At 45.9% G+C, this 19,653-nt stretch overlaps 1 protein-coding gene across 1 annotated transcript in view; it reads right to left on the bottom strand.

Annotated features, from left to right (window-relative positions):
- Positions 1 to 19,653, bottom strand: part of MAMLD1 (mastermind like domain containing 1) — a 143,727-nt gene that overhangs the window by 26,707 nt on the left and 97,367 nt on the right. The window contains exons 5-6 of the mRNA XM_030934689.1: positions 15,970 to 17,769; positions 13,665 to 13,787 (exon numbers count right to left, since the gene is read on the bottom strand). Coding sequence (XP_030790549.1) covers positions 13,665 to 13,787; positions 15,970 to 17,769 — 1,923 coding nt within the window. The remainder of the gene's footprint in view (positions 1 to 13,664; positions 13,788 to 15,969; positions 17,770 to 19,653) is intronic.

The raw sequence follows: 19,653 nt of genomic DNA, 5'->3' as shown, positions 1-19,653 counted from the left end.
CCAGGTCACATAGGGAGAATGCTTGCAAAATGTAGCCTAAGGATCCAGGATTTCCTTGGGAAAAGAGCTGTTTTCTGCAGTCAAGTGGAATCATTCCACAAACTGCTGTGCTGTAGTAGATGGGGTTGGGGAGGATGGAAAAGCCTTTATCTTTCTGTTTCTAATTTCTTCGACTCCAGAAAATTCACTTTTCTGAAGCTCTAAGGTGTTCTTCACTTTCAGCCTCAATTGTTGAAAATTAGATTACAAACTAAAGCAGGAACTCCATGATATTTAAGTTGTTCATACAGTAGAGTTGGGTGTGTCCCATTTATAAAACAATCCATCATAAGTCAGTATAGAGCAGAAGAGATAGCTAAGAAAAATCCTTGAGTCCTAAATGTCAGAATCAGAAGGGCCCGTAAGGATAATCTACATTAGAGGTTCTAAAAGTGGAGGGGCGGGGGTGTCCTTGTACTAGCAGCAGCAGCAGCTCCTGGAAATCTATTACAAATGAAAATTCCAGGGCCCCACCCATATCTATGAAGTCAGAAACTCGGGATGGAACCCAGTAATCTGCATTTTAACAAGCTCTCCAGGCCACATTCCAATGTGAGAATCACTAGTTTAATCCAATCCTCTCATTATACAGAATAGGGAACTGAATCTCAGAGATGCATGGACCACCTGACCCCTGGTCAAGCCTTGCTACCGCTGTCCAGCAGGATGTGATATGGATGATGGATTAGTGACCCCCGTGTGCTGCTTTCCAACTTCCTCTTTCCCAGTCGAAGTATTTTTTTTCTTTTTATTGCACTCTTACTTTCTATGCCAAGGTCAGCATGGTGGCCAGCAGTCCCTGAGACATGAAGAGCTATATACTGACCAAGTTCAGATGATGACACATCACCTAGGGTTTCTGGATTGGAGTTGGATCCCTTTGGGAAAGGGGTAAATAGGTTTTTCCCTAAGAGTGGGCATTTTGGGAGGTGTATGCATGGGAAGGAAGGTGTGTATGAATGAGGATGGCCAAGAGGTTGATTGCAACAAATACTGTTGGTTGCCAGCACTAAGTCTTCCTTCTCTTGACACCTTCCCCCATTTTCATTTAGGCAGCTTCATTTGGTCCATACCACCTCCATGCTTAGGGGAAACTTGGCTCCACACAAGGTTCTGGAGCGGGGACACTCAGCTGACATGAAGCAGCATAGTAGGCTAGTAGGCACCTGATCCATTCAGACTAAAAAGCATGAAATTCGAGAGGCTTCTGGGAAAGAAGCTTCCTGGCTCTTCTGACAGAGATTCTAGAAGCCATTCTCCTGCTCTCTGAATGGGGCAGGAGGAAATCTGTAGCCTCTGTAGTTGCTGGCGCTATCGTGTGTCCACAAGAGGGAGCCAGCCTTAGGATGAGGCTCATGCCACGAAAGGCAGAGTAGACAGCCAGAAAGAAACAGCATCTTTGATGACACTGAGAAACTGTTGATTCAAACCAACTCTGAAGTCTGCCCAACCGCTGGACTTTAACTTTCAGGAATCAGTAAGTCCCCTTTATTGTTTAAGCCAGTGTGAACTGCGCTGTCTGCTAATTGGGACTGAATACATCCCAACTGATAATCTGGCCTGGCCTCTCAGACCCCTGAGTTCATGAGGTCTGCTTCATACCGCCAGTCTCATATTAGAAAACACCCAATTTTTAATGATGAAGCTTAGGGCCTGCCGAACCCTGCTCAGCCTTGAGTCATGTTCTTTTATCTACAGACCAGTTCATTTACAGAGAGAAATCTAACACACCTGAACCATCTGTACAATGCACTCTAGCAAATACATTCAGTATGGATCAAATATCACAACCCTGGGCTCTTCATTCACATCTGAAGTGTGGTACTTAAGCTCTTCAATATGCATTAGTTGGATGTGATACACATTTTAGATACAATAGACTAGCTTAACAACATTAAGAATTTCTGGATCACATTCAATTCTGATGTAAACTAGAATATGTACTTTGTGGATTTCTGTGACGAAAATAATTGATGATTTAAAATGGGATTCATCTATAGAAAATAGGCAATGCTAGCTCCTAAAAGCAATTATTGGCATCCAACTCCTGAATTTTTAAATCCCTTAAAAAGTCCAGGAACATACCAGAAAGTCAAGATTTGGTTTCAAAGGTAATAACTCTAAACAAAAAAAATTAAAAGCCTGTAAAAGGTATTGCTGGGTAGGATGGTGATGGCTCTAGAAACAATTGTGAGAGCTCATTCTCTTTCTCAATTCCTAGTCTAATATTGTTTTAAAAACTTTACATAACAAGAGAGTGAGAAATAGACACAAATCAAGTTCAGGGTTACAGAGCAATGCCTACCTTTCAGGAACCTCTTCTCTGGGGGAAATTTCTGAGTTGGAGTTGGCTTGGACAATGAGCTCGGGCAGGACAGATGGGGGATGTGGCTGCTACCCTTGCAAGTGGGATGTAGGGGAGCAGGAATAAAGTAGATTGTTTGGAAAAGAGGAGTGGATATCTAGCTTTCCTCTCTACTGAGACAAATGTACCTGGAGCATTTTATCAGTTTAGCAGAGCCTTACTTACCCAGAGACCCTCACTCCAATGCTCTGTGATGAGTTCAGAGGCCAGCAGCCAAGATAGGGGCAAAGAATTGGGGGAAGGAGGGAGAGTTAGGGGGAACGTCACAGTTGTGTTCAAATCTCTAAAGGGCTCTTAAACCTTGGGGGGTCATATTGTACTAGAATGTTGATGAACCTCAAGATTTGTAATCTGTCTCAAAAGTGGGTCATGGAGAAGGATTCTAAACTCTAAACTGGATGTCAATCTAGCTCTGACAAATCACAATGCAGACTTTTTGTTCGCAGCAGGGACTTGGTGAAGTCTTTTAAGTTCCTGAGACCACGTCACCATTCAGAAAGCCAACTTATACAATTTTATTAATGAATGAGTCCTCGGTTGTAATCTTGCCTCTTGCAGTGCAGAGTAACTACAGGGCTTGGAAGAGTGGTTCTGCCCACTAGCTGCTGTGGAACAAGCTGGGCAGAATAGATCTATATGATTCCAGATCTATATAAATGCACAGGGAATTGACATGGTCAAGGCCACTGCCAGAGGCTGCTCTTTCAACCCCATTCTGCTTCTTTGATCTGTATTAATCTTGAACTAGGGCAATTCATAGAGCATAAGGGAGTCAGGAGACCTTTCTGGGTAGGTGGGTGGGGGAAAGGGCCTCCTTGTGATGTAATTATTCTTCCAAAGCAGACATTTCCAAATTAAAAGTCAACAAAGCAAACAAAAGAATAAAGGAAATGAATAATATGGCTGTCAAAATGATAAGAACAAATAAAAACAAAAACCTAAAAAGATAATTCTCACAAAGAATGTAGAATCTGTGATCATGAGCTAGTAAAATAAACCTCTTTTTTTTTTGGTTTTAAACCAGTAGTGGGAGCTTATTCATATACTATCAAGTTTTCTTATAAGTTACATTTAAGCCTACCAGGAGAACATATGCTTAACAGCCTTCCAAAAACGTTCACTTTGTACTGTGCTAGTCATAAAGAAATAGCAGAGTTACAAACACACTGTGTGTAAGTGAAGACCACTCACTGCTCTCAGAACTGACCAAAATTGATTGGCTTATGTTAGGAATATTACCACCACCCCAAAGTGGTATGAATGAATCTTAACCGGGGAAAAGTAATAAAATGAATGGCCTGAATTTCTAAATTAGCTGGTTTTGGCTTTTTTTTTTTTTTTTTTTTTTTTTACCATGTGCTGCTGTCACTGTGGTATGTGAAATGGCAGCCAGAAGTTTTGTTTTGTCCTTGTAATTTGCATTAAATGATGACAAAAACAACAGCAGAAACAACAGAACAACCAGTGCAAATTACCACTGGCGGTATAAAACTGTGCATTTGTTGGAAGTTGAAGAAATCACATGTTTTCAGACATTGCACAAGTGCTATAGAAGGACAAGAAGCTTAACTGGACCAGAGAAATGCATCATGGTCACTGGGCAAATGAGCCCTACATGCAGGTGCAAAGTTCTCCCTTCTGCCCAGAGCAAGAATATCAGGCCTCCAAGCCTTGAAGACAGAGAGTGTCTATCAATAATTCCTCTAAAATGCTCAAAACAGTTTCTGAAACTTAGCATTCTGCAAAGGCTAGCAAATACAGCTCATTCATTGGTTCATTCCCCGCTATGTTCTACTCATTCCTTTCAAGGATCATTCAGCTCACATCTACAGAGCTAAAGAAGACATCTTCCTATGCCTGAGGAGTTTACTACCAAGTAGAGAAGCAGACAGCTCTGAGTCACAAAGAACTCTGATGAAGAAGTGGACATCACCACACCCTGAAAGGCAGAAACCAGAGATCTTGTGAGCTGGAGCATGAGCAGGGACACAATGACCAGGTGTGAACTTTCTAAAAGTCATTTTGGCATTGGTCAGAGGCTTCCTGCTTTGTGTACCAGTGTCAAGGCCTTAGGAGCTGGTTCTCCCTGTAGTTGAGATATGTAACCTTTTTCAGAACTCTATTCCAAGGCCTAACACTTGCCCTAGAGGGACAGTTTGCCCAGAAAGCCAGTCAGAGATGGCGAGTCACTAGCATCATTCTGTTGGCTCCTGTATTACTCAGCAAACTGTGAGTCATGCCGGTGTTTCCAGACTTGCAGATATACCAGAGAGCTAATGAAGCAAGTGGGTTTCTTATCCCATTCAGAAGCAGAGATAATGTCCGTTCTTGTTTACAGTCACTTCTTTGTTTCCCCCACCTACATATTATCATTTCTCCAAAATGTCAAGAGAGGCACAGCCATTATGCTCAATTTTCCAGGAAAGTTATTTCTGGTTATGCCTGTGCATTTAACAAACATGCATCTCAGTAAGACATACAAAAAACCCAGATGGCCCATACAACATGATGAGTGGACGTGCAGTAAATACTGCTCTTACCAGGGATGGAAAATTAACAGTTCAGCTTGCTGCTTCCTTTAGATTGTACACTAATATTATTGCAAAATAAAAGACTGCTTTTGATTAGGAGAGGACTAGCAAGTGTTTTAAAACTGCAGCCTTTACTGTTTCATTGTGGTAAAAATATGTATAGCATAAAATGTACCATTTTAACAATTTTTAAGTGTGCAATTCAGTGGCATTAAGTACACTCACAGTGTTGTGCAACTATCACCACCATCTATCTCCAGAACTTTTTCATTTTCCTATACTGAAACTCTGTCCCCATTAAACATGCACTCCTAATTTCCTCCCTCCCCTAGCCCCTGTCACTCACACTTCTATTGTCTTTCTCCATGAATTGGACTACTCTAGGGACCTCACATGAGTGGAATGACACAATATTTGTCCTTTGGTGGCTGGCTTATTTCACTTAGCCTAATGCCTTCAAGGATCATCCATGTTATAACACATGTCAGAATTTCCTTCCTTTTTAAGGCTGAATAATATTCTATTGTATGGGCATGCTGCATTTTATTTATTTATTCACCAGCTGATGGACATTTGGGTTGCTTCTCTCTTTTGACTATTGTGAACAAAACTGCTATGAACAGACAATTGGTTGAGCCCCTGCTTTCAATTCTTTCTTTCTTTCTATTATTTTTTTACTTTTTGAGATGGGGTTTCACTATGTCACCCAGGCTGGAGTGCAGGGCAGTGATCACAGCTCACTGCAGCTTCGACCTCCTGGTCTCAAGTAATCCTCCCACCTCAGCCTCCAGAGTAGCTGAAACTGCAGGCATGCGCCACCATGCTTGGTTAATTTTTGTAATTTTTTGTAGAAGTGAGATCTCACTATGTTGCCCAGGCTGGCGTTGAACTCCCGACCTCGAGTGATCCTCCAACCTCGATTTCTCAAAGTGCTGCGATTACAGGTGTGAGCCACTGTGTCCAGTCTTGCTTTCACTTCTTTTAGGCATATACCCAGAAGTGGAATCACTGGATCATATGGTATTTCTCTGTGTATTTTTTGAGGAACTGTCATGCTTTTTTCTACAGTGGCTGCACTATTTCACATTCCCACCAACAATGCACAAGGGTTCTAATTTCTCCACATCCTCCCCATCACTTGTTATTTTCTCTCTGTGTGTGTATGTGTTTATAATAACTATCCCAGTGGGTGTCAAAATTTTGGTGTTTGAAGATGTGAAACTAGAAAGCTGTAGTGGAGTGCATTGTCTGTTCACATTTTCCAGAGCTCATCTTTGAAAGGATTGCCAGATAAAGGGAAAGGGTCATGGAATCGTTCCCAGTTATTCCCACTCAGGGATGGGTGAGGGCCTCCCACATCGTTCAAAGCTTTGTCACATGGAAATAAATGATCATTAATCACAATTGCAAATGAGGAGTCCACCTTCATCTGTTGGTCTGCTGAGCCAGCTGGCCTTGACAAATTCTCTTCATGGGCCACCCCGACATGGGCCTGCAGAATAATATGCGTCTCCACAGCTACGCTCACCTCCTCTGCTCAAAACTGGAGGATGGCTGGATTTGGTAGCATGCTACAGGGGAAAAGGCTGGCCAGAACCTGAGCCTTTAGCTGCAAATTGAAAGCTCCCAAAAGCAAAGCAAGAGTTGAGATAATTCCTGGCGAAGTAGAGCTATGCATCTTTCAGGCCCTGAAGGCCACCTTTAGCCCAGGACTATATATATAATGTCCTGGAGTACCCACTTTTATTTTTCCTGTGCACCTAGCTCCAATAACCCAACCAAGGCCTGTGGCTCTGTGCTTTTCATCTGAGTCCTAGCTGCACATTACTAACAAACTTGGTTCACATGGGGTAAAGGAGAAAACATCAAAGAAATGGATGAATGCTGACCCTTTATTCCACTCTCTATCTTAGAAGCTGTTGCTGAGATGAGAGTTAAGAGTCAGCTCTCTGAAGACACCTGCAGAGGTGAGCCTGTGGGTGAGGTGGGGTGATTTCTTTGGGCCTTTCTGCTGCTTTTGGCTTTCAACAACCTTACTGCTTTGGATGGGTGCAACCGACATGATAAACACTCATCTAGCAAAAAACACAACACGATAAAACAAAAACAGTGTTTGTCATTGTAGGCAAAATAACAAAATCAGATAAAATCCCAGACTGTTTCAACTCCTTAGGAAAAAGCAGAAACTCTTTCTTCTGGGTCTGAGAGCAGGGTGTTTTAAATGTAACCAGCATTCTACCCTCTGCTGTCCCCTTCAAGCTAAAAAGCAGCCAGGTCAGGGCCCACATAGTTGTTTTACAGGGCAGGCCCAGATGGTGGGATTTGTCAATCCCTAAGGGACAGAACAGGCTAAAGTACAAATAGACTCAGGAAAGGATTCCATAAATCCACGATATGAGACCATGAGTGGATCTGAGAGACGGAAGCTGGGGAAGGCACAGGACGGGGAGGGGAGGGTGCAGTTGAGCCCTCTGAGTACTCATCCTTTGCTCACCTGGATGGAAGGGTCACATCTTTGATATCCCTTGTCGCTCTGCACCATCTACTCCTGCACTGAGTGACAGTGCTGGCTGTAGGTGTTAGGGCCACAGCTGAATGGAGCAAGTCTACTGTGAGTTTCTTCTGCTCTAGATCTTGTTTACATTTTGCGAACTTTTCACCTGGGGACATAGTAGTAGTAGAACCGCAGCACTTCTCTTTCATGTTTGTTGTGTGCACAAAACTGGACTGCTTGCTCCTTATGGCGTTCTGTGTTTTGGGTTTGTAGGTAATCATAAGGAGATACAGCTTAAAGCAGCATGACACAATGATTTATTTCTGTCCTCTTACGTTCTTTGAAAAGCGCAATGAGATTCCTTGTTTTGCTTTACAGTGACAAATAAGTAGATTGTCTTAATTAACTTAGCATAAAATAATTTGTACACTTCATTTTCAAACGGGCTCATTTTGGGTATCCCAACTTCAGCATGTTTCCTTGTTTCTCTTCAGGTATGTTAAGACAAAACAAACAAAAACAAACAAAAAACTTGACAGGAGGTTTCTGAAATGATGGCCTCTTTGGCGTTCATAAGCCAGTTACTAAGCAATGAAAAAATTATATCTATTGATCTCTATTACTGATGCATCTTAAGTGGGCGGCTTTGTGCATCCCCATAAGTTTTGGGGTTGACCACACAAACTGATGGCTCATTCCTCTAGGGGCACAATGTAAAGTCGCCTTCATTTGAAAGTGTCATCTCACTTATTCTTCAGCTTTTAATAGAAAAAAAAGTTGACATTTAAAAGGTTAGCATTTGACAAGCAGCACATTTTAAATTTCCGCTTTTTGAAAAAGAAAAATAGCTTTGAGGTGGAGGATCACTAATGGCTCTTAGAAATCGAAAAAGAAACCGAAAAAAATTTTTTTTTTTTTGATTCTTGGTAAGATTAATACCAAGTTCTAAGCCTGTGTTTCCCAAATTCAGCAGCCCATGTGGTTTCATTTCCTGGCAATTTAGAGTGGTTAAAACAAAACATTTTCAACACTGAGATATCAGTCCCCGAATTTTCAAAATGCATGTTACACGGTGTCTAATCATAGTTCCACACAAAGCAGCTAAGAAAAAGTTCCCCGAAACCAAACAGCTCTTTGCAGCTTAATTTAGAAAGAATGGTAAAACTAAGCTTGTACGTACCGTCAAGTTTAAATACAAAATAAGAATGTTCATTCAGGAAAACATTTCCGTGTCTGCCAGAGAATATGTACAGGGCAGGCCCCGGCTCTGACCCACGGGCTCTTTGAAATCTGACTGTCTGGTTTCCAATCCTTTATCTGGCAATTGGAGGCCCTTCCTTAGTTATCATTTGACTGGTGAACAACACAGAGCTTCCTCTAGAGGCTTCTGTTCTTGCATTTTAGCAGGACTAACATTTGAAATAAAATCTGTGATGATTCTTGCCAGAATTACTAACAGACAAATTTTCTCTGAGAGCACGGCCAGCAGTATTGCTCTCCCCCAAGCCTTACTCTCAAAACGAGAAAGGAATGCAGGGAAGTGAGGGAGGGAGAAGACCTTTAAGTCCAAGGTGACAGGCCTTTCCTCGAAAATATGTGGTGGATCTGATTTTGGGGTGGAGGTCACGTATTTTAGTAATATAACAATTACTTTTTAAAAAAATGTTATCAGTGACTCTGAGACTAGGAAAAGGTTCATTGGCCGTCTCTGCCTCTCCTGACTCTAGTTGTAAATGGAGCAGATGTAACTTTGATCAAAATAGGAAATTCTCTTGGCCTCACTAACCTGGTTTGTTCATTTTTGTTTTCAATGAAAAGTCATGGTTCAAACATGAAGAATTTAATTTGCAGAGCTGATTGAGACAGCAGTAATTAAAGGTGTAATTTTTTAATTTAGCCCACTGAGGGGGCTAGGGTAGTCTTGGAAGTTCAAACCAATAGGAATCTTGGGTTTCTGCAAAGATTCTTTCTGGAGGCTTTGGGAGTGAGAGTGAGGGTGGAGAAGGACGGAAAGGAGAGGAGAGAGGGGAGGTATCCCCTCAGGATACCTGTGCACCATGACTAAGCAGGACCAGCGTTCCTTCCTGGCCACTCATGTACACGCTCTCTGCCCTGTTCATTATCGCTGTGTATTGACAGTAAGCCACCTGCCTGAGTCTTGAAATGTCAGGCACCCCGGAGCCTGTTGCAAGCAGCTGGGGTCAGATCCACGCTGGCTGCCAGTGGAACTTAGCTCCTCCTTCCCCCTCCTCTCTGCCCACCTAAAGTCGACCTGTGGTTGCATTTGCTATTCAGCATCCACGTAACTCCTAGAAGTTCAGCTGGCTGTGCTTAGAGGGAAGAGAAGACAACATTCTCCCCTACCCACTGTCAGGGGCACTCAGGAAACCGCAGCCTGACTTGGCGGCTCTACTTCCTTCTGGAGTCACCAACCTGTGTCTGCTGCCTTGGCTGCTCCTCAGCCACCTGGCAAATGTCTTCCTTAATGCCCCTACTCTGGAGCTGTCTGTGAGCACGCAGCCCCAGAGGGACTGAACTCCCCCTGCCCTTTCTCTCCAAGTCACTGTCCACCTCTGGAGGTCAGAGAGGAGCCTGGATGCTGGAGCCGAGGCTGACTAAACTCATTCCATTGGGTTACTGGTGTTCTGAGTTTCAGGAACTTTCCTGAGAGTGACAGCTAATATCAATGGAGCATAATTGTGTACCAGGCCCTATACCAAACGCTGTTACCTCATCTCATTTAATCCTCACAGCAGTCCCATGAGATAGATACACTAGTATTTCCATTTTACAGACTGAAGCCTGGAGAGGATAAATCGCTTGCCCCGTGGAAAAGGTGGCAGAACTGGGGTTTGGACCCAAGTGATCCAAAGTCTGAGCTTTCTTGAACTTGGCCTTGAGCCAAGCCCCAGGGCCTGTCCCCTGCCAAGGCCCCAGGGTAAGGCCCCCGTGTCCCCCGCCCTGTGCCGTCTATCTTCAGGCCCTGGTGCTGGAAGTACTGCACTTCGGAGGGCTCAGTCTACCAGGGGTGAGAGAGGCCACAGGTGGGGATAGTGGGGGGCTTCCCAAAGGCCCCACTTTAGATGGAGCTGCCCAGATCCTCTTCATAGGCCCAACCCCTCAGAAAGGGAAGATGGCGAGTTTACTGCCTCTGCAATTGCCCAGTATTCATGACTGCCTAAGTTAAAGCTTATCCTTAAGATAGAAAGCATATCAGACCCAGTGGGGGCTTAATCCAGCCTTCTCTAAGGCAGGTTTGATTCCCCCTTCTCTACCCTCTCCATATTTGTCAAAACAACATCATGTGCCTCCTTGGTCTATTTCTCCGCAGCTGCCCTCTTCCCCCTGTGCTGCACAGCCTGCCTCAAGGATCAGATTCCAGGCTTTTTTCTGTTCTTATTCCAACTGGCCTCCATCCACATCCCTCCTCCCCATGAAACCGCACTCCCAGCTCTGCAGATCTGAGTGGGGCTCAAATGCACGTGCACTGAGGGCACTCTGGCCAGAGGCTACCTCTTGCTATCCCCACTCTTCCACAGTTCAACTCCCATCTCCTTGACAGACTTGTCTTTGTCTTTGAGTAAATGTAAGATCTGTTCTGCAGTCGTGAATAGTGAAACCGAAGTAAGTCCTAACCCTGATTTTTGCAATACACCAAGGTATCTCCAGTAATCTTCAGGGAGAAGGGACATCAGATGATGCAAACAAAATTCATTTTGCCTCAGTCTGATTAAACATCAAGATCTATCACCTAGCCTGGAGGGAGGGTGGGGAATTCAGTGATGCAATTTGGGGTCATTAAAATCTCACAAACCAGCGCTGGGTGTTGCAACTCCATAAAGAGTTAAAGATCCCTCCCTTAATAATTCCAGGTCCACATCCCATATCTGGTAATTTCAAGTCCAAGAAGCTCTGAAAGTCAATTTTACTTTTGTAAATTTGATGCCAAATTTTATGTGGGGGCACATAAAAGTTGGGTGGGGCACATAAAAGTTGGGGGCAAAAGTTGACTCTGGACTTCCTTAAATATTCATATTTCTTTGCAAAAGTAATGAAATGCTGCTTCAGACTACACTGGAGGGTTGTGTGACATTTGGTATTTGTACCACATTACCTTCCCAAAGTCCCAAATGTCCTGAATTTGGAAATTCATCAGGCCCCAGAGGTTTCAGGTCCAAGCCCACAAGGCTGCACTAGCCCTGGCTGAGCCTGTAGTGTGTGCTGGGCACCATTCTAAGCAGTTTCAAGTTAGTATCTCCTTTGCCTTCCTAATGCCCTATGTGAAGGGGACTATTCCTTTCCCCATTTTCAGCTGAGGCTCAGGGGTTGAGTAACATTGCTCATGGGACCTGAATCAGTCAACATCTGTAGCCAGACTTGAACTTCAGTTCTGTCTGCCTCCAGTGCCCTTGCTTGCTCAAGCTCCCATGCTAAACAGCTGCCCCAAAGTCATGTGGCATTGCCTTTTACCTTACGTGGACGTGAATGGTGCATTGAAATTGAATAGTTCACTCAACTGATAAAGCAAAATCCCCCAAGTAGAGAGATGCTGGTCTGTACATAAAAATGAGCTCCTATACAGAAGGCTGGATTTGGCTTTTCAGCTTACTCAAGCGTTTGTGTCTCATCTCACATTTAGAAATAACTCCTTTAGAAAAATAAGATCTAGGCCAGGTGCGGTGGTTCATGCTTGTAATCCCAGTGCTTTGGGAGGCTGAGGTGGGGGGATCACGTGAGCCCAGGAGTCTGAGACCAGACTGGGCAATAGAGTGAGACCCTGCCTCTAAAGAAACAAACAAACAGACAAAAACCAAAAAAGCCCCCACTCCCCGCACAAAACCTCAAAGATCCAGATTTAAATGAATGTCCAATTTTTCCATGGTAACCGTTATCATCCATGCCAAATGCAACAGGTTGGTAAATGCCATATAATAGGTAATTAGTGTTCCTGAGGCTCAGCTTGAGCATCAGTAAAACTTGGGAAGTTTGCGTAGCCTGCTGGAAGTGAGAAACATGTTCTTCCCCACCACTGGGGCCACCATCTGTCCTGCAGGGGTCCCAGCTCTTGCCTCAAACACTCGCTTTTTTCTTTATTTTTTTTTCCTCCCCTGGAAGAATGACCAGGCCTGAGTTCTTAGGTCTTAGAGTTAATGGGGAGAGGCCATAAGAAGAAACAGAAGGACTGTTGAGACCCCCAGCCTGGAGGCCTGGAAGAATACCAGGTAGAGAACAGAGTGCTAGGGAAAGGAGTGGAGTGAGAGTGCCGGAGAGTTCAAGAAAGAGCAAAGTGAGATCCCCAGTCTGCAAGGCAGGGATGGCCCTTGGCCCTTTCCCCTTTCCTATCAGGCTGGGAGTTGTCCAGGAGGGTCAGGGCCTAGAGCAAAAGGAGCCCACAAGGCTCAGAGGCTGCACAACTCCTATCAATCTCATGGTGGGCACAGGGTCTGGAGAGAGCGTGGCTTGTGTCTGTCCTGCCACAGCTACTGGTGTTTAGAACCACATCTTAGTCCCATGAAACAGATCTGGGAGCACAGGATCAGGAGGTAGAGTCATCATGACACCAAACCCCTTGTCAGCGCATACTTTATGCCAGGCCCTGTTCAAAGTGCTTTAGATGTATTAACACACTTAATCCTCAGACAACCTATCATCACCTTCATTTGTAGAGGAGGAAGCAGTTAAGAGGTGACAGTGGAAACACAAGTCTCCAGAGGCAGTGCCCCATGCGTGGGAGTATGAGTGTGGGCTCTGTAGCCAGATTGCCTGCTCTGGCCCCAACTTGCTGTGTGACTGTGGGCAACTTTGGTCACTTCTCTGTGCCTTTTCCCGCAACTCCCAAGAGAATGGTAACAGCCCCTGCCTCTGAGGATTAAAATGAGAGGAGGCAGGTGAAGCACCAGGTCCCATGCCTGGCCCCTGGGCACAAGCCAGCACAGGCTGGAAAGGCAGCTCTTGGTGGCAATAGCATTTCCCATTTGGGGACCCAGCTTCTTGTCTCTGCTGGCCAAGGTTGCTTGCCCCCTTTATTGTGCTCCTAGCCCCAGAGAGCTTGACTGCTTGGTCTTTCTCCTGAACACTTTCTCCAACCCCACCTAGGTAATTGGTTGAGTATGATTTGCATGACCCCAATCATTAAGAATTCTCCCTCTGAGCCAGCTGATCCAGCTCTGGGACAACACAATCAGTCTACAAAAAATGTACCCAATTGAAGACAAAACAAAACAGAAAGGCTCACAATGTTAGATGGTGACACGTCTCCAGGCTGAGGATCTTGCCTGCTAGTGAAAGAGTTCCCGTGTTGATGATGGGGCTTCACCGAGCTAGCTGCAGAAGTCCATGCAAACAGATGGCAACAGCCCTATAATAAAATCAAACCAAAGTGCTCCTGAACTGCAGACCAGGGCCCGAGCCCCAGGTAGCCTGCTGTGTCCTATGTGCTTTGCCTGTCTCCACACCGCTTCCCCGGCCACCCCCATAGGAGCTCTACTTGCCGTATGGTCTATCAAACGACCAACTCTCTGGTGTCAAGCACTCTGCATGGTTATGCTCCAGGAAACCTGGTTAGAAAAGACACAACCTCTGTACTCTAGGGGTTGCCACGGAGCTCTTGAATAAGAGGTCAGCCCCTGACAGGTGCTTCCCTTGGGCCAGGTCTCTGGCCAAGCACTTTATGATATCTCCTCCTTGACCACTCTCCAGAAGAGGGAGGCACAGTGGGAAATGGAAGTACTGGGGACAGTCACAGAAAAGCTTCCTGGAGGGGATGGTGCCTGAGCCCTAAGGAGCTGCAGGTGTTGGACAGGAGAGAAAATGTGGGAAGGGATGACCAGGCCTAGGGAACGGCCCTGGAGTAAAGGCTGAGACCAGATAGCGTGGACCAAGTGCTGCAGGCACTTCTGGGTAATAGAAACAAAGTGCAAGGCAGGGCCTGATGGATGTTGAAGGGCCCAGGAGGCTGGTGGGGCCAGCTTACGGGCCTCTGGGGACATCTGAGCAAGTGTAAAACATGATCAGGTCACTGTTTTAGCAAGACGACTCACAGAGCAATGGATGGTTTATTGGGAGAGACCGGTTAAGGGTCAACTGTATGAATTCAGATAAAGAATCAAGAGGACCTGAACTTGGGCAAGGATGAGAGGAATGGGAAGGAGGGATGGTAGATGGCGACTGAGTATTCTGTGTAGGCACACATGAGACCTGGCCCCACTGAGCCCTGCCTCCTGGTATTTACACCCTCATGCAATCTCCTCTGGCTTACATCTAATGAATAGAATACAGCAAAAGTGGTGGGATGTTACTTTCCAGACTAGATCATAGAGACTGTGACTCCTGACGTGCTGGCACTATCCCTCCTGCCTCTCCCCCCATTACCCTGCTTCACTGGCACACTCTCTCATGCTCACTCAGATGAAGCCAGCTGCCATGTTGTGAGATGCTCTGTGAAGAGGCCATGTGGCAAGGAACCGAGGGAGGCCTCTGGCCAATAGCTCATGAGAAACCGAGGCCTCAGTCCAACAACCTGCAAGGAACTGCTTCCTGCCAGCAACCACGTGAGTGGGCTTGGAAGCAGATCTTTCCCTATTGAGCCTTGAGATGACTGCAGCCTTAGGAGATACTCAGTCAGAAGACTCAGTTAAACCATGCCAGGATTCCTAACACCCAGAAATCAGGATGTGGGGTAACGTATGCATATGGTTTGAAGCTGGTGCTTGGGGTAATTTGTTATGCAGCCACAGATAACTAATACAGGCAGGGGTCACAGCAGTGAAAACTGGGAACTGTGATAGACACAACCCAGGTGGAGTCAGCTGCATTTCATGATTGAAAAGCCTGGAGGAGATGATGGAGGGTCAGAAGTCAAAAGTAATTTCAAGAAGAGCACAGGCCCTGGAGTGAGACCACCTGGCTTCAAGTTCCTGCTCTGTCCCTTGCGAACTATGTGACTCTGGGCAAGTCTTTCAACTCTCTGAGCCTCAGTTTCTTCATTTGTAAAATGGAGATGATGAGAGTGACTACCTTACAAATACCTGTCTTTTTCCTTTCACGACCTGCCTGAGTATCCAGCACAGTGACAAACGGCATGCGGAGGTTGCTCAGCAAAAGTTTGCTGTGGCATTTCTAGAAGGCTTAGTGTTCATCATTCTGCCAGCAGGGATAAGATTTAAATGCTTCAGTGCAATTTCCTTACATCTTAAGAAGGATTCACTAGTCTTTCTACATGGCCCAGTGCAGGGAAGGCATTTCTGTATTCGGACTTGTCCCACCTGGCTCCTTCCACCGGGAGCACGTTGTGGGTGCAGCTTTCCTTCCAGGGAAGTTAGGTGACCTGAACAGGCACTGAAACCATAACCTTGGCCTTATTAACACTGTGCTTTTAACCACACAGGATTAGCTGACTTCAGTAGACTTTTTCAGAATCATTTCCACTCTCAGAGAGAACTATAGCCTGGATTTACCCACCAGAGCCAGATATTGGCAGCATGAAGCACAGTTGTTATTTCCAAAACCAAAGAACACAGCCAGATATGAGATTGTTTTACCTGTCTGGGCAGAGCAGGCATGGAATCTGAGGCCACTGATCGCTGAAAACGCTGGGGTTGCTGCATCATCTGCTGCAGAAGGAATGATGAATGGTCAGGTTGCTGCTGCTGTTGCTGCTGTTGCTGCTGCTGCTGCTGCAGCTGCAAGGTGGCAGTGGCTGTGGAGGAGGCAGTGGCTGAAGAGGCCTGTGTTGGTGTCGGCTGCTGCAGGTAGTGGAGCAGGGAAGGCTGCCTAGAGGTGGCAGGCATGGAGGGCATCTTCTGGGGACCCGGCTCAGAAACAAAATGGGACAAGGGCTTGGTGTTGCCAAAAGTAAATGGCTCTGTGGCTCCTGGGCTGGAGCTTGCCATCCCCTGCTGCATGATCATGCTCAGGGTTTTGGATGAGTTGCTGTTCATGGGCTTAAAGATCGCATTTGCTTGCTGCTGCTGCTGCTGCTGCTGCTGCTGCTGCTGCTGTTGCTGCTGCTGCTGTTGCTGTTGCTGCTGCTGCTGCTGCTGGCTTAGAAGATTACTGGTGGGAGTGAGGCTTCGGATCAGGGAGCACTGTGGGGTGAAGGACTGCTGTGGCAAGCCTGGGCTGGAGAGCTTCTCCGGGCGATAGGGTGGGGACGGCCCAGGGTTGCTGGCGGGCAGAGCAGACATCAGGTGTCCTTGAGGGGTCTTGACGGTAGAGGACACGAGGTTGGCAAGAAGGGAGCTCTGAGGGCCGAACTGCGGCTGTTGAGTGAGAGCAGGGCTGGGGAGCTTCTCAGGAGCATAGGGCATGGTGGGCCCCAGGGCAGCATTGCTGCTGGACGTCATGCTTGACAGTAAGGCATTGGGAGAGCCTCGGAGAGTGCTGCCCGACAAAGTATTGGACGACATGCAGGACACCATGAGGCTCTGGGGGCTGAATGGTGGGGGTGGTGGCGGCAGTTGTGGTGGTGGTGGGTGTGGCGATGGCACCGGGCGGTAAGGTGGAGAGAGTCCTGGAGGAGGCAGACCAGACCAACTGGGGGTGGGTCCTTGCTGCTTCGTAGCAGACCCCTGCTTGCTGGCTGCCAGTGCCTTCAGCTGGTGGGCGTGATGCCACTGAGGCACTGGTAAGGGGGGCAGAGCAACAGGGAGCATGGCCTGGACCTGGCTCTTGGACTGTGCCATTGAAGAACTCGGTGACACTATCTGCTTACTGGTGGAAGGAATCGGATAGCTGATCCCTGTGGAGGACGGGATCTGAAGTGACATGCCAGTAACTTGGCTGCAACTAGAAGCAAACTCCTTGCTGGAAGCCAGGCTCTCCAAGTGTGACATCTGAACCGAAGGCTTGGGAGTTGTGCTTAGGGTTGCCTGGGGATGATCTAAAACCAGTGGCTCTTCTGGCTTTGTCCCCAGTATCTTCTCAAGATCTAGCTCATTCGGAGAAGGGTCTTGAATTTTGGTGAGCTCCTCTAGCAGCTCTTGAAGCTCCTGGTCTACAGCCGGCACGCTGTTGATTTTCTCATAGTAAGGAACAGCAGGCCCTTTCAGTCCCACTTCTGTAGTCTGTGGTACCACAAATGGTGAGCCCATGATGTTGCCATTCATAGGGTTGTTCTCGAGCAGTAACGACTGGCCAGCCACTCCCATAGCCGCAGGGCTAGGATTCATTGTCAATGGAGGGACCTGCAGCTCTGCACAGGCAGTACCAGGATGGGCGCCTGGGCCCATTGCAAGGGTGACATCTTCAAGGCAAGGCCTCTTAATTTTATTAGGGTAGCCCCCATCAGCCATGTCTGGAAACTGGAAGTGGTCTTCTTCTTGTCTCCTCTTAACAGTTCCCTGTGAATGGAAGAGAAGAGAAGAGGAGAGGAGAAGGGAAGAGAGGTGAGACACACACACACACACACACACACACACACACACACACACACACACAGAGAGAGAGAGAGAGAGAGAGAGAGAGAGAGAGAGACAGAGACAGAGAGAGAGAGAGGAATTTTTATAAAGGCTTGGCATATTAAAGCTAATGAACAGGAAACGTGCATGATAAAACAGACCTCTCAGTTTAAAGACTTATAGTTGTGAAAACTATAAAATACAGCCTGTCTTTGGAACCATAGTGCTTATTTCTTCATTACTATGTTTCATTTAAACTGTCTAATTACATTTCAAATAAGGCATTATGTTGTCTGTATACTAAAACGGGATAGAACATTATGCAAAGGGTGATCTGCCCACTTCAAGGAGAATTCAATAAAACTATGCAGAAGTTACTAAATGAACCATGCGGCCAAAGGCAGGCATTGGAGAGAAAACTAGAAGTAGCTAAATAGTTTTAATTCTTACCTGTCTACAGACACATACATTTTAACAAAGGAATACCATAGTATAGACTTGAACTTTTAGGTTGCCTTCTTGTCTTGGTTAAATGCATCAGGCTGCAGTGGTAAAACAGAATACAACAGAGCCCTTACAGGAAAGAAGTAGATCTGGATGTGTTTTCTTGGGGAGCTGTTTAAAATACTGTTTTGGGGAAAGCACAAGTTTCAGAACAGTCATTGTAGGCACCGTATTTGTTGTTCCATTTATTTTTACACACACACACACACACACACACACACTGCTATGTGTACACAAAAATAATTTGGAAGAACCTATACCCAACAATTTGGAGTGGTCATTTATTTGGGATGACTGGCAATTCCCTTTCTATTCTCTTCACTTCTGCTTGTTTGTCTTTAATGAGAAGGACTCATAATCCAAAAATTTAAAAAGGTATAAAGTTATCTAAATAAGAAATTCTCCTCTGAAGATGCATCCTCAGGTTGGGGAGATATCAAACAATGAGAAAAGGTCCCAATCTGGGATCTGAACCTCAGGGGAGCTGCCCACCCTTTATAGAAGCACAGCCTTTGGGAACAAAGCAAACTCACTAGCAATGTGAGACTTCCTACTCTTCATGGCTTCATACAGTTATCCATCGCGTTGTGTTAATGACCATGACCTGTATGTTAGCAGGTAACCGGGAAAGGAAGTGGGGGCAAAGGAGTATGTGCAGGAATGATCAAAATAAGGAAAGGAAGAGAGGGATCTGGAAACCACCTGAATGCCGAGAAGTGAACAGGTGGAACTCTTTTAAAGCTTTTTTCCCCCCCACAAAATAACTTCTTTTCAGCTTTGGAAGTTTCACTAGGACATACAGTACTCATCCTCTGATGTCACCTTAAGTTTGGCTCTTCTGGTTTGATGAGCTTGTAGCCCACGAGGAGCTCAAGGCCTGCATGGGGTCACTTGCCAGCATGATAGGGGGCATGACTGTCATGGCCAAGTGAACATCAAAGTAGATCCCCAGGGCTGTATGTCTCAGGCCTTGCTGCACATCAGAATCACTTAGAAGCATCCACATTCCTGGGCCCTCCCACCACAAACTGACAGCTTCATCCAGGGTGTGGCCCAGGCATCGGGAGTTTTTCCAACAGCTCCATGACTGATTCTCAACAGAAAACCACTGGCCCAGAGCAAGGTTGGAGGCAGCGTGGCGTAGGACTCTGATCTTGGCCTTGCCACTGAACCTCTCAGAGCCCAGTTTCTGTATGTGTAAAATGAGTGTAATTACATTTCTTTTCTCATGAAGGTGCTCTGACTATTAAGTGAAACAGGGCACATTATATGACAACTAATAGCTCCTCACTAACTGGTACCTGGCATTTTAAAGGGCAGGTA

This window comes from Rhinopithecus roxellana, chromosome 7 (genome assembly GCF_007565055.1).
Source record: "Rhinopithecus roxellana isolate Shanxi Qingling chromosome 7, ASM756505v1, whole genome shotgun sequence".
Taxonomy (NCBI): domain Eukaryota; kingdom Metazoa; phylum Chordata; class Mammalia; order Primates; family Cercopithecidae; genus Rhinopithecus; species Rhinopithecus roxellana.
Note: the sequence above shows the minus strand (reverse complement) of the source record. Positions and strands in the feature narration are given on the sequence as shown.